This window comes from Pseudopipra pipra, chromosome 2 (genome assembly GCF_036250125.1).
Source record: "Pseudopipra pipra isolate bDixPip1 chromosome 2, bDixPip1.hap1, whole genome shotgun sequence".
NCBI lineage: Eukaryota > Metazoa > Chordata > Aves > Passeriformes > Pipridae > Pseudopipra > Pseudopipra pipra.
Window position 1 is genome coordinate 7,088,370 of NC_087550.1, and position 14,488 is coordinate 7,102,857.

At 35.8% G+C, this 14,488-nt stretch overlaps 1 protein-coding gene across 4 annotated transcripts in view; it reads right to left on the reverse strand.

Moving 5' to 3' along the window:
- EPHA3 (EPH receptor A3) overlaps positions 1-14,488 on the reverse strand; it is a 209,855-nt gene that overhangs the window by 131,564 nt on the left and 63,803 nt on the right. For all 4 annotated transcript variants that reach the window (XM_064643730.1, XM_064643729.1, XM_064643732.1 and 1 more), the window contains one exon: positions 6,196-6,856. In XM_064643730.1, the coding sequence (XP_064499800.1) occupies positions 6,196-6,856 (661 nt within the window). The remainder of the gene's footprint in view (positions 1-6,195; positions 6,857-14,488) is intronic.

A 14,488-nucleotide genomic window follows, 5' to 3' on the forward strand; every position in this document is an offset into this window, starting at 1 on the left:
TCAAGCACAAAATATCAATGCTAAATTCTCTAGTCATGTCATATATTGACACTGTACCACTGAACAACTACTAAATTTTCTAAGGACACTTAATGGTAGGCTCCCAATCATTGAACATCAAAAACTGAATAGAAATATGTATGATCATGTTTTTAAGCACCTCTCTCCCAATCTCCAAGAAATTTAGTAAAGATTCCTCTCAAGTAACTGCAAAGGACTGAAAGAACACTTTCTAACATGAGAATGTGTTGTATCAAAAAATCTCTTTCCTAGTAATTTCAGAATGCTCCTTTTTAATTTTTTGTTCTTCAGGATGTGTGACAAATACACTCACAAACCATAAGATTAAGCCAAATAAATTTTGTCCTAAAAACCTGCATTTAGAATCTGCTGCTTATGATGTACAAATTGGAGAATATTTTCCAAATTAGTTACAGTCAGAGAAGGTTACGTAAAAAGTTGGCTGGGACCTTTAGGAAGCATTCAGTGCAACTTCATTCCTCTTCCATAAAAATCATCTGGATATCTTCAACACAACTTACATAAAAGTTAAATAAAGTCTAAGCAGGAAAGTAAATCCTTGGCTGTGTGCTCTGTTTATGTACTTATAGAACATAAAGTAGATAAAAACAATGAATATTTTACAAATGAAGTGATTCATAATTTATAGCTGCTGTCATTTTAGTTTACTACCTTGAAAAACTAAGAGTCCTTCTAAAAAGCTTCTCTCTTGCTTTTTTTAAAATCAAAACAATACTTCAAATCGAAGGAATAAAAACACACCTCAAACCTCCGCTTTAAAAAATGTGAATCACTTTTTCAGATTTCATGTAAAAGGAAACTTTCTTGATAGTTCCATTATTATATGGTATGATCTTCACATGATCAGTTCCTACATTTTATTAAATATAATTTCTTCTATACAGAGTATAAGAGTTAACTTAACTACACTTATATTAGTGTGAGCAATACATCTGAGCCACTCAGCTATTTCCAAGAAAAAATGTCTTTGCAGTTGCAGCATGTGTGCCTTCCATCTGTTTTCACTTGCACAAAGTTGAGTAGTTCCACACAGTATCTTTTTCTCTTTACATGTATAGTTATCTCTTTTTTTTTTTTTTACTGATCTAAGAAAGTAAAAATTAGATTCACTGATGCAGAGACAAAACGGTTCTTTAAAGCATGGAAAAAAAGAAATCTGGAGAGATGTTTTTCTTCCTTTGTATTAATGATGCTTTACATATTTTAATCTCAAGTACAGCATTCATTCCACTGAAAGCATTAAGCAGTGTATGTGATGGTTCAGGTTTAGCAGCCAGAGATGGCAGTCCTCTCATATCTCCATAAACTTAGAGAACTATGATTTAAGATATGCTCACTATACAACCTGAAGCTGAAAAATTTAGTGTTAAGGGAAACCTTGTGAAGTCATTTTTGCAATAACCAGACACAGTGGGTGAACTTAACCTCTCTCTCCTTTACCCCTTACTCCCTTTTCTCCCATCCAATCCACCTGATTAATAGCTAAAAATTAAATACATAAGGAAGAGCTGTTGCTCTACATTTTTTTTTCTTCCAGCTTTGTTATAGAAAATGTATCAGTCACTTGTGGTTAAAACTTACAACTTTATTACATAGTATTACATAGAAAATGTACAGTTCAGACTTGCTCAATTTCAGCAACTACAATTTAGAACTATACTTTCAAACAATGGCATGCAGAAAATGTTATTCTGTGCTTTTTGAGTCATTCTGTTCAGGCTCACCAATTTAATTTTCCATTTGATAAGTGGAGCCACAAAGCTTGTTTTGGTCTAAAGGGTCACCTGTTGGAAGCATTCAAAAGAACATTCAAGCTCACTCATACTCCCACGTGCATAAACAATTGTCCACTGCATGTTTGCTAACTAAGTAGATCATACTGAAAAATAACATTCTCCATGTCCAGCTAGTCTTTCTGAAGTGCAGGAAATAAACCAACAACAGAATAGACACATTCAGGATGGAAAAGATTTATTAGTCCAAGCCTGCCAGTGCAGGATTTCCTTTATCATCTGGTTACTGCTTTTTTTAAAAAACAGCTTCTTAAACAAGGCTTCCATTATTTCTCCGAAGAGACTTCTAGATCACTAAAAAACTACAGACTCTTTTTTTTCTACCATTTGTCCTACATTTTCCCGTTTATTTTGATGTTGTTACCCCACTAATCGACCTTCAGATCATGAAATCTATTTCCTCTCTCTAGCATTCAAAACAAAACTGAGTCTGCTTCACTCACTGGACAGGTGATGTGAATGCTCCTTTTCTCTTCTTGATCTTTGGGCTGTTCCAAACACTTTGCCATTGCATAATCTCCTGCTGTACTTGCAACTTCAATAGTGCAACCCAAGCCTCATTTCCCTTTTCCTAAGAATCACATTGTTTACTTTGAGTACAGAGGCAGCCAAAGAGGATGAGTTGAGGTATAGAGCAATTTGTCCTTTAAAAAGGAAGGCACCAGTAGAGAGGAAGAGCTGGGAAAAGAGGTATTAGAGATGAGATATTAGACACAAAAGAGACCTTGAAAATTGTAAATACAGAAGCTGAAAAGGCAGCAGTTATTTTCTCACTATACGAGGGCATAAAAAACCCTATCCCACTGACTCTAAACTAGAAGACTTAAACACAGAAGGAAGTTATGTCTTCCAAACAAGACAAGATATGGCATTCATTGCCATAAAAACTTAGAGATTAAAAATATAAATGAGCCAAAAATAGGCACATTAACAAGTCACAGGTCACTAGTTTCTATCATTTATAGTCTTTCTTACAACATCTATCTTAAAAGTCAACAGTAGACTGGAAGAAGTTAAAAGATATGCTCCGTAAAGCAGCATTTTATATAGCTTTATATATATATATATATTTTCCTTGGTTTTCCTTAGGAATTTGCCATTAGTGACTGGCAGAGAAAGAATACTAAGGCCAACAAACCTCTGACCTGATCTACTCTGGCTGTTTGATGGGGAACAAAGAGAAAAGATAAGTTTTCCTTCTTGAGGGAGGAATAGGATGGAGAATATCAGAAATAACAGAAAGCATTTAGTGGGTAGTTCCAGACAGTTTTGATTTTTTTCTCACTAATTAAATCATACTAATCTAAGAGGGAAGATGCTATAAAGATGTAGGCCAACACATCTATTATTTAAGGGGGAAAACAGGTATGAAAGAGTGGGTTTTCCAACTTGCTCCCTGACACATCTTACTGTATTTCAGGCAAAACCAATCCCTCCAAAATACTGAGCAGGTGCAGAAGTCTTTGCTAGAGAAGGTGCTACATCTTAAGCTGTTAAGCTAAAGTATATCACAAATACCAGAATTCCTCAAAGTCAGGTACACAATTCACTTTTGAGAAATCATTTCTACACACACATGCACAGGATGGACACAGTAAAGAGGACAAGGATGGTCACAGTAAAATTCTTTTCCTGACTGACAGGTAGGTATTTTACTGCTTATTAGGATCCAGAACAGGACAATATTCTACCCAACATGAACCAATAAGCTGAGTAAAGCTAGTAGTCCAAACCTGGCTTTTCAGATCTTACATAAAGATGTGTAAAATTACATGTTTTTATATCTACACATATACCAATAAGAAGAAATTGTCTGAGCCTTATGTCAGCTTTTCCTGGTTGTGCACGGAAAAAGCAGTCATGGAAATTGGTACCATTCCTGTTATTTGGGGGCATAACTGTTCCCTAATCATTTTCCAGGTACAAAAAAAAAAAAAAAAAACTGTTCTTAATGAAATTTAAATAGGCTGATCTTTTACCATTAAACTCCTTCATTTTAATCATCAGTGATAATCTCCTGCTAAAACAAAATGACATTGCTTTTGAAAACAGCATTATGGAAACAAACAAAATCAGAAAGTCTGGATGCAGAATCAAGCAGTGACAGACGCTGAGTTGTAAAATGTCTTCCCAACTACTGGGAAGACAATAATTTCTGTTACTAATTACTCCTTCAAACTTCAACTGAAACATATTTTTTTCAGCCCATGCTCGTAACACCATTTTGGATCTTTGTCAAACACTACAATACTGATTCTGTTACCCTTTTGTTGACAAAAAACCCCCCAAAACTAAAACCCAAACAAACACAAAAATCCTTAAACCCTAAAAGACAGAGCAAGAGAAAGAGTGAAGGAAAAGAAATAAAAAGATGCAGCTTTGAGCCCTAGGTCAAAACTGAACTGTTTTTCCGAGCTTTCCAGCTCCTGCTGAGTTACCGACGCTGACAAATGGGAGGGTTTGAATTACTGACTGCTTTTAGAGTGCCCCTTCAATCACACCACACTGGAAATATTTGATAAATATGACTTTCAATAAAAGTTAGTAGGACATAATATGTTAAATCAGAATAAACCAGAAGGACCTGTTGCTGTTGTTAATGGCTTCCTCATATATCACTCCCTTGACACCAACAGTGGGTGAGGAAGAAAAAAAAAAGACAAAGAGGTGGGAGAAAGAAAAAAAAGAAAAATAGAAAAAGATAATTGTCCCACGGTCTGATTTTTTGCCTTCCAAATCATGCATGATATACCAAATTATGTATGATATACTCACATATGCATGTCAACTTACTCCTAATCTCTGCAAAACTCAGTAGGAGCTGCCTTGCCTACACCAAGCATTTGAAAACCTGTTTTTAATAAAAGTTTAGTTTATTTTATTTTGTTTAGCTCAAATTTGGCTCAGCTGTAGTCTGTTGCTTTCTGGAGTGCTTGTCTTTTTCTGCTCATGTGTAACCGAAATTCTAAACCAACAGGTTTCAAACATTTACAAGGTCATGGGCTCTGTAATAAGCAAGACTATAAACACTGGATAAAAGAATATCTGTGATGTTATAGCATTTCTAAGTGTAGCTATAGGAGGCCCTAGATAAAGCGTTTCTGAATAACAAAATATTCTCCCCTGAATTCAGCAACAGAAGAATTTAAATTTTTTTTCTTAATATCAATATTAAGCATACTCAGACTTGGATACCCAATTTATTCATTGATGGCAAAAATGATTTAAAATCTACTTAAAAGCAAAATCAAACAAAATACACCCGTAACCCCTTTCCTCCCAGATCTCCCTGGCATTTTCTGAGAAAAGGTCATGTCAGTTAGAGTAACAGTTTTCACAACTACCTGTCTATGGTTTGGTAGCTCCACAGGAATAATTTTTTGATACAAAGTTGCTGTAGGACTCATTAAAAAGTAGTAGGTGCTCTCTCAACCAGGTTCATAATACTTTAAATTTGTCTTGTAGATACACGGATTTGCACATGTACACATACACACAGCCCCCACTAAACATCTCAGCTACTGCTCCTTCCATCCATGGTATTTCTAGATATTTAACTTTTAGTTATATATTTAATGGAAAACTCTTTGCCACAGCGAGCACCCCTTAAGGCACTCTGTGAAAAGAGGTTTACGGTTCAACTAGCACAAAACTTCAACATGTAATTTTATAAAAACCATAAAAATGTAAGCCACCATCATTTTGATATCAAAATTAGTAAATGCAACATGCATTTCTCTAACATTTAAAAGATCATTTCTGTAAAAACTCCAGATCACTGGCGTATTCTTGTTCTTGGGAGCATTCACATAACCATAGTTTGCAGAAACAAAGTTTGGAGAAAATTATTTTGAGTTAAATACATGAGCATTTATGAAAATGCAATTTTAAAGTTCAACTATTAATTTTCCAAATGTACCTGCATTTAGTAATTATGCTACCAGAACAACGCTACATGTTTTTTTCTGACCAATCCCAACTAATCAACACAGCTCAATAGCAAAAGTCATACATGGAACCACAAAGTATATAAAAAAAAAAATCACATATTTTGACACAAACAAAGCATTTAAGTAAACTATAATATACTGAAAGGAAGTCCAAGAGTGGTAAGAGAGGCTAGATTTGCTACACAGCGTGTTTACTAAAAATCAACTGTGGACTCTCATCAAATACTTTTAGCAAATTACATTATTTACACAGTTTAAATAAATGGCAATTTAAATAAAATGCAATTTTAGGAGCTAACGTATTTCTGTCAGGAATTTGGAGCAAATGAACACACCCCAGTACACAGAGCAGGGGCAGAGGGTGAAGCCCCTGTCAACAGCAGAACTACGAACACGGAAGGCATTGTTACCTTGGCACGCAAAGCCTCTTTCTTCATAGCCAGCATTACACAAGCACTTCCCTATGGGCACTAGCCATTCTCCTTCTGTACTGCAATACATCTTGGGTGGCTCTTCCTCCTTGGAATGGTTGACACAAGATCCCCGTACCTCCACCAGCGACTGGGAGTCCATGGGCACTGTGTCGGGGAACATGGCGAGGTTCTTGACGGTGAAAGGGCACTTTTTGAAGTACACTCGCACCGAGACTAAGGCAACACAAGCACCCACATCTTGGAAAGCCAAGTAAAAGCCTTTCCTGCTGATGGGCCCCACCTCACGGACTTCTGTGTTCAGCTTGAGGATTCTGTCCCCGAGGTCCATCTGGGTGAAGCTCTCGTCAGCCGCGATGGTGTCGATCTTTGTAAACTGGTGCTCCTTGAACTTGACCAAGTGGTCATCATCAGATTCCATATAGTAGAGATTGAAGGTCTCCTTGCAAGTGCCCAGGACTAGGGGGATGCTATTGCAGTCCCTCAAGGTGAACTTGAGCTCCACATAGATCTTCTGAGCTGAGTTGCGCGGAATCCAGTTTGTTCGCAGCCAATTGTTCTGACTGTGATCCATAACATTGCACACTTGGTAAGTTCTGATCGGGGTATAATGCTCATCAACACCACTAATCTCTTCCCACTGCAGAAAAAAAAAAAAAAAGAAAAAAGAAAATATTTTAAAATTAATGATTATACCAATCAAAAATAACACTTAGATGAAAAAGCAAAAATAACTTTGCTTGGATGCTGCTATAAAATAGACAATGAAGTCTGATTGAATTTGCATGCATTTTTTCCTATTAAAACATATAAACTTCTTAAATGGACACAGAATTCACCATTAATTAGTCAGTTTTTACTAAGTTATTTCAGGGTGGCATGAAAGAGATGCTATAGCTGTTTGACATTATTAAAAACCTGTGATATCTTAAACTATACCCATGATTCCAGCATGTCCTTCAACTACACTCACCTGAAGTGGAAGAGATTCACAAGGGTACCACCACATTTTAATTGTTAGAATCGATTGTATTTCAAAGATTAAACAAGATTTGAAATCTTACAAACAAGAGCCAATGGCTCCAACTGAAATTCCATACAGTCATTAAAAAGTCTTACAGTTTTCCTTTTATTCAAAGCATGACAATTGATTTTGCCTGGGTTATATGTACTCTGGACAAACAGTCAAGCTCAGCTCAGTTTTCAGAGTTATTAAGAATTACTTCCAACTTACCATTCCTTGGCTAGTTAATTCTTCTGTGGACTATATATTCTAGGACACTAAAATGTTTTTTGAAGAACACACAGCCATCATTTGTTTTTACAGCAGCCATCAGCTGACAAACTTACTTGACCCACTGAAGGAATAGGTTTTTTATTTTTGAATTACTCACCAGTCCTACCTGATTTCTAAAGTCACACTTACCAGAGGAATATTTAGCAATCACAGGAAAAAAGAAATCCTATAGGGGTACTTACAGTAAATATTTACTGTTAGTCTTTTACCATACACAACTAAGTAACTTTAAGATGTATCTTTTTTTGTTTTCTCCCATTCAGGGAGAAAAACTGAAGATGCAGAGCAGATAGAATTAAGGATGTTGTCAGCAGCCATTCTTGCAGGAGGGAGATACTATCACACAAACATCTTCCCTCAAAAATTGTTACCTCAATGTTATATTGAAGATCTCAGTCTAATTACTTGTTTTACATCAACACCTTTTGCTGCAGGACCTTAGTGTACTGCAGAGCAGACAATAGGAGAGGAAAGTATTATTCCCAGTAGGAAAGTAAAGTGCAGAAGTGTTTACAGTTTCTTGGTTTTACAATACAACCATATCTCACATATATACAAAGAAATAAAAAAAAGTGGCCACATCAGAGTAGCATCTGAGAGTTCTCAGTCCCAACCCACTTATTTAAGAAAGTTTTAACATGACTAAGAGCTGGTCTGCACAATGAAATTGTCCACACACCACTGAAGATGTGATTTTAAATCATGTTATTAAATCAGTAGATAAAGGCAGTATAAATACTCTTCCTTTAATTGAAACAAAGTTTATTGTAGTTCACTTTACAGATTGGACTGTACACAAGTTTTATCTCTTCCTGACTAGTTCAACAGAGTTTAAAACACAATCTTGGATGTGTCTACAGCAGCTGAAATGCTGCAGCAAGCCATAACGTGCTACTTTGCCGAAAAAAGCTTGCAGGACAGGGTCTTGCTGAGTCAAAATCACTAGAGTTCATGGCCACTTGAGAGCTTGGCACCATGTGGTAGCTCATCAGACAAGCACGAGCTCCCGCCTGCAGCTGGACTCTGGCTCCCAGCCTCTGCCAACTTCCCAAAATTGAGTGAAGAGCTCTCCTCTGACAGATGTCCCTGTAAAAGTACAGGCCTTGAGCCAACAATCTAACCCTGTTGCAAAGAGCCGTTCAGATGCCACAATTGCCTCCAAAGAAGTTGGATGTCCCAGTTTATCTGGAGGTCTTAGCTGGACAAATAAAACTCCACTTACAACAACCAGATGAAACTAGACAAGATTATGTAACGAAACCAAATTTTATGAGCACTTTAAGCAACTTGCACTGATTCCTAAGTTATCCAGTGACTACCTTTTCCATACAATTTCTAATCAGTTCATCATATTTTAAATGTCCACTGGGAAATAAAACAAAACCAGGAACCTGTAGAGTTTAAAATATCTCCACAATTCAATAATTATGACCAAAGTAAAAAGCAAGCAGTACATTTGCAATGCTCATACATTGCAGCTTTTCCCAGTAAGCCTTCTTATTGCCATCTCCAGGTGATATTAAAAGATGATAAGCAACTTATCAAGAACATTGAGACAATTTTCCTTCTGCGACCCATGAGTTTTTTCTGTTAAGTGAGGTTTCTCAAACACCTATATTTGTACTCATTTTAATTTTTATTTCTGTACTTGTAACTCATGTATTCAGCTTGCTCCGTAAGGTTACAATAGTTAATAGTCACTTATTCAGTATTACAGTATTCAACGCAGTTTTAATTTGTACACCTATCATTCTAACCTATATTCTCAAACAGTTAGCTGAAAGAAAAGGACAAGAAGGTAGGAGTTAAAAAGTAAAGGAAGAAATATATAAACAGGAATAATTATGGGAAAAAGTTGATTTTCAAATCTTAGAGAAAAGCAGAGTGTAAAAAAATTAAGATATTCCTTATAATAGAAGACATAGATCTTCCTTACAACAAAAGCTACGGAAAAAAATGCCCTTACTGTAGGTAACAAAAGATGCATAGAGATGAGAAAAATAATTAGAAACAAAAAGTATCTAAGGTATTTTTAAACACATGAGGAAAATTCTATTCTGCCAGAAGGTGAGGGGTAAATCAGCTAAAAGAAGAGTTCAGAATTACTATGCTGTAATATTTGTATCTTAGGATACAGAAAGAAAAGAACAGCATTCTGAGTATGCAGGAACCTGGGCTTGAACAGGTCAAAATAGAAATGAGACAATGAAACGCAAAGCAAAGGCTTCAATAGAGATGTGGGACGCATTGAAAAAACCTCCAGAAGTAAAACAGATGGGGACATGTTTCTTTTCACCTCGTGCATTGAGTACAGTCTGCTGCAGTCTCAGCTTCCTCTTCTCCCACCAGAACTATTCCCATCCCATGAAGTACCAGCATGGGATAGGGGGGTAATTTCTATTAAATCAACTCTCATAAACAGTATGTCTTGCAACCACTACTGTTTCTGCAGGATCAAGAATGCACTGCAGGGACAAGAAACCATCCAGCAAGAAAGTATGGCCACCCAAATTTAGTCACCACAGGAACCCACCCAGAACTTGAAACAAAACAACAATATAAAGAGAAGTATTTCTGATGATACTGCATTTTGCTATGCAAAATTTTAACTTGTTGAGGCTTGGCTAAAAAAAATAAGAACAGTTTGCATTTTTGTTCTTCAGATAGGTGGGAAAAATAAAGCAGAAGGTGCCAGAATCAGCTACCCAAGTAAGGAAGGAGTTGGCACTGTGTAATAGTGAGGAGGAAGGGTGTTCGTGGGAGTCAGGCTGAGAATTTAAAGGAAGTCTGTTGAAATGCTGGCAGAACGACTGTATGAAAGATCTGTACTTAAATCATGTAAATAAGACACTGGCAGGACTGAAACCTAATTTTCACCTCAATTATTTGGGTAACTCTAGTCCGTGGGGCATTACACTTCAGAGGTGTCCCAACTGGCATTTCTTTCTTCCAATACTGGGCAGCTACAAAACTAATGGATGTTTATCAGTCCTGGCTATGGTTAGACTGGAAATTAATAGCCAAGTTCTAAAGACTGGACTGATGAAATGACAGGACTGTCCTCTGAGCAGTCCAATAGGAACGATAAATTCAAAATATTTTAGGAAGATATTTCTAAAAATGTGTCAGGGATTCTACAACAGCATGATGTGGGACACACCATTTCTGAATTTATATTATTACACAGTACTTATATCATATTGATGCTTTCAGGCACATTCAATGCTTTTGAAACATGTCCAGGAGAAGTGCCATAGCACCACTCCTTTCTCAGCATGTGATTTGGCTTTTGGAAAATGTTCTTTTGTTTGCTTTTCATTTTTAAAATCTTCTTTGGATACTGTTAATGACAGGAAACAAGAGATTGCTTTCAGTGGTATAGAAAAGTCTCAAGATCCCCAGTGAGAGGGTCTAACTCATGTGCCCTTGTCATACTGATTGACAAAGTTGGGCCAAAAAGGATTTTGTTTGCCAGAACAGATCCAGCAGAGTGTGCTGGACTTATGGTTTTAGTTTATTTCTTCGAATCTCTTTACAAAAGAAAAGTATAGAAGTGAATGTAGTACGTTTCCTAGGATGTCATGAGCAGTCTCAGTAAAAAATTCCCTTTCAATGTGGGAATCCGGGACATGAGTGATCTCCTCAATTCTTTCATCCTGCCTGTGACATCAGTTTTTGTGTCGTCTTATCTGTCATATTAAAAAAACCCAAAATCTTCAGTTTACAACAGGAAATTGAAGGACATTTTGGGATTTACAATATAGGTATGCAACTGCATGATCCCCAAAAACCTACACTTCATCTTTCAGCATCACATTGCTATAAAACCCCTAAACTACAAAGCATAAAACTCCAACAAAAATGGAGTTTTGTAATTGTTCAAGGAACCTATGGAACCCAGGTAGCTAAATCCCTGACATTCCACTGACAATCTCAGGCAACAGCATAGCAACATTTACTTGCAATTTTATTTTGCATGAAAAAAATTGATATGATGTTTTAATTGGTATGAACACCATTTAGGTAAAGCCCAACTGTCCTCTAACAAAAATATGGCTTTGAAACTTCACAAAAACATCTTCATGTGCTGGGATGTCCCATCCTTGCTAAGTGGAGCACTTAAATCTTTGCTTGTTTCTAAACTAATTGTTAAAAACTGGGGTTTTTTTCAGTATAATTGCTTTTCACTATTTATGAGATGTTCACAGAAGTCTTTACAGAACCACCATTCAAATTTTACCTGAAAAAACACATTTTGCTCTAATACTGAACACTAACCCTCTCATCTACTGACTCTTAATATTCAGCACAGTTTTCAAGCAGGAGAAAAAAAATCACCTTTATTATGCCTTGCTGAGCAATGACAGGAAAGTCTGCATTCCCATGCATACCCACTTTCTGCTATTTAGTCAAGCAATTCCCTTCCAAATCAAAAAGATGATGATGATTGGAATCTCACATTTCAGATACTCAATGCATACAACTTTTCAACAGTTCACTGACAGAATACCAACTAGCTCATAATATTTTCCTCTTTTTTTTTCCTCTTCCTTGGTTGCCAGGCAATCACAATAAAAAGAGGTAAACAAACAAGTCATGCCATAAGCAACAGAATTAACTAAGTTAATTCTGGTTTCCCACCAATCTCTGTCTTATGGACTCAGATGTCTAATAAAAGATGAGTGCAAAAAAGTCTCTTCCTTATTGTGACCATTAATACCATTTCTGTGTCTCTTCCTCTCTTCCTATCACTTTTTCATAAGTCTTGTAGGGATAAAAGCCTTTGGAAGCCTCTGCTCCTCTGTGAAATTGTTAAAATTCACCTCTGATTTCAAAAACTACTAAGCAAGATCTTCCTTTCCCTTCCATATACACAAATTTAAGTGCATATATATCTGTTTATTTCCCATTTTCTCTGGAGATTATGCCAAAAAGAAGGCAATGGCTTCACATACAAGCCAAGTACAGTTTTTAAAACTAAGACTAGTGTAGGCATGATAAATTTCTATTAAGATTTTAATAGAAAAAATAAAAATATAGTATATTTCCCAAAAAAAACCCAAAATGTTCTATTATTCTATTGCTTAAAGTTAGGCCAATGAGGGTTTCATGAAGCTCCTAGAAAAAGCTGAAATATTCCAAAGCTACATAATACATGTTCAATTCCTATAAATACTGAGGCGACTAATGAGCAGGCATTTGAGCTATTACTCTATATTCTGCTAACACATTTTGAATTAGTGTTTTCCTCAGTGACTCATTTTACAGGAAATTAACAATTTTTTCTTAACAGAAGGAAAAAAGTCCCAGCTTCAGTAAAAGTCCTCAGTAATAAGGTGGATATTCCTGGTGAAAAGTTCATTCCATTGGAAATAAGAGATAGACCTTGTGCTAAGTAAGACTTAAGGAAAGGACTAGAAAAATCAAGAAATAGTATTGAACAGAGGGAAACCACAACAGAAAAGACAAACCATCACAGGCATTTATATCTTTATAAAAGAACCCAAAACATCTGACAAGGTTATGCTCATGACATTAATTACCTGAAAATATAACTCAAGTTAAGTATAAAACATATTTTATATCACAGAAATATAACAGATTAAGATTGAAAGCCTCAGGCATGAGAATATTCACCACTTATATAAATAACATTTGTATTATTTGGTTTAGGGTCTTGCTTAAATGACTTTGCATAAGGGTACTTGACCTAAAATCTTCCAGTATAATAGAGAATTATATCATAATCCAACATAATATATTAGGTTTAAAACTTTCTTTCTTTGTTGCATGCTGTCCAATAGTTCAAACACATTTGGGAAACAGGTTGAAGGATTTAAGACAAAATTAACATTTTTTTATGCCTCCTTTGTTTTAGCACTTAGATCTTCTGTGAACTTTTTATTGTAATATTAAATATGTCTAAATTCAGATCAGTAAGTGAATCAAGATTTTTCATATGTTGAACATACTTCTGATATATACTACTGAACTTCAAACGAACATACAGAGAGAAAGAGCTTTTCCAGTTATTTGAAAGTAAAAGTGTATAAAAGGAGAGTTTTATGTAGACAACAGCTAAAATTCTGGTGAGAAGTGAGGAAATCACATCAACACCAAAAATTAACACATATTTTAGGACAGCTTGAGATTAGCAATCAAATAATTCAAGTCTAAATGAAAAATGGAACCTTCCAACATACTATATAAAAGCTTAACAAAATGGTAGCAGGATGCCAGAGCTCTTAAATCTTGCTATTATCAAAAACCCTGTAATGACCATATATCCTAGAAGAATGTATTCCAGGCCAGCTCATCAATATGAAAACACTTTCTTCATAACATCACCAAAGATGCTGATTCAAGACCCATTATTACCAACCAGCTGAGATCAGAGGACAGGAAATTATTTGCTTTGGGAGCTTAAGAAACTTAAAAAGTACCATGGGATTTTTTTTTTTCCACATTTGGCATTCAAAAAAAAATCAATGAAATTACCTCCTGGCCCTGGCTCTAGCCCAGTTTTTATTTTTAGCTTTTTTTTCTAAGTTGCAAATGAAAGAAGAAGAAGTTGCATTGCAAGAGTTTTTTGATTAAGTTATACAGACACTGAAATTATCATTACCATTGCATAAACCCTCTTAAGACAGATTTTGGGACAGTTTCCCCTAAAGCTGTTTTACCAGCCTATGTTTTTACATTACCCAGTCAGGACTGTTAAATGAGAAAGCTCTACTGTGACAGAAAATAAGCATGTTAGAGAGAACATAAGGTTCAAAGAAGTTTATATATTATTATAAAATTACACACAACCATATTCAGTCTAAGATTCACGTGTTCTTACCACGATGTTCTCCCTCTCTGTTCAGTTCCCCACTGAAATCTTTACATTTGTGGGAGCAGACAAAGCACCCCTGACAGCACATCATCGTATTCAGGAGATTTTGTTCACGGCTTTAACTTAAAAGTTGAGGT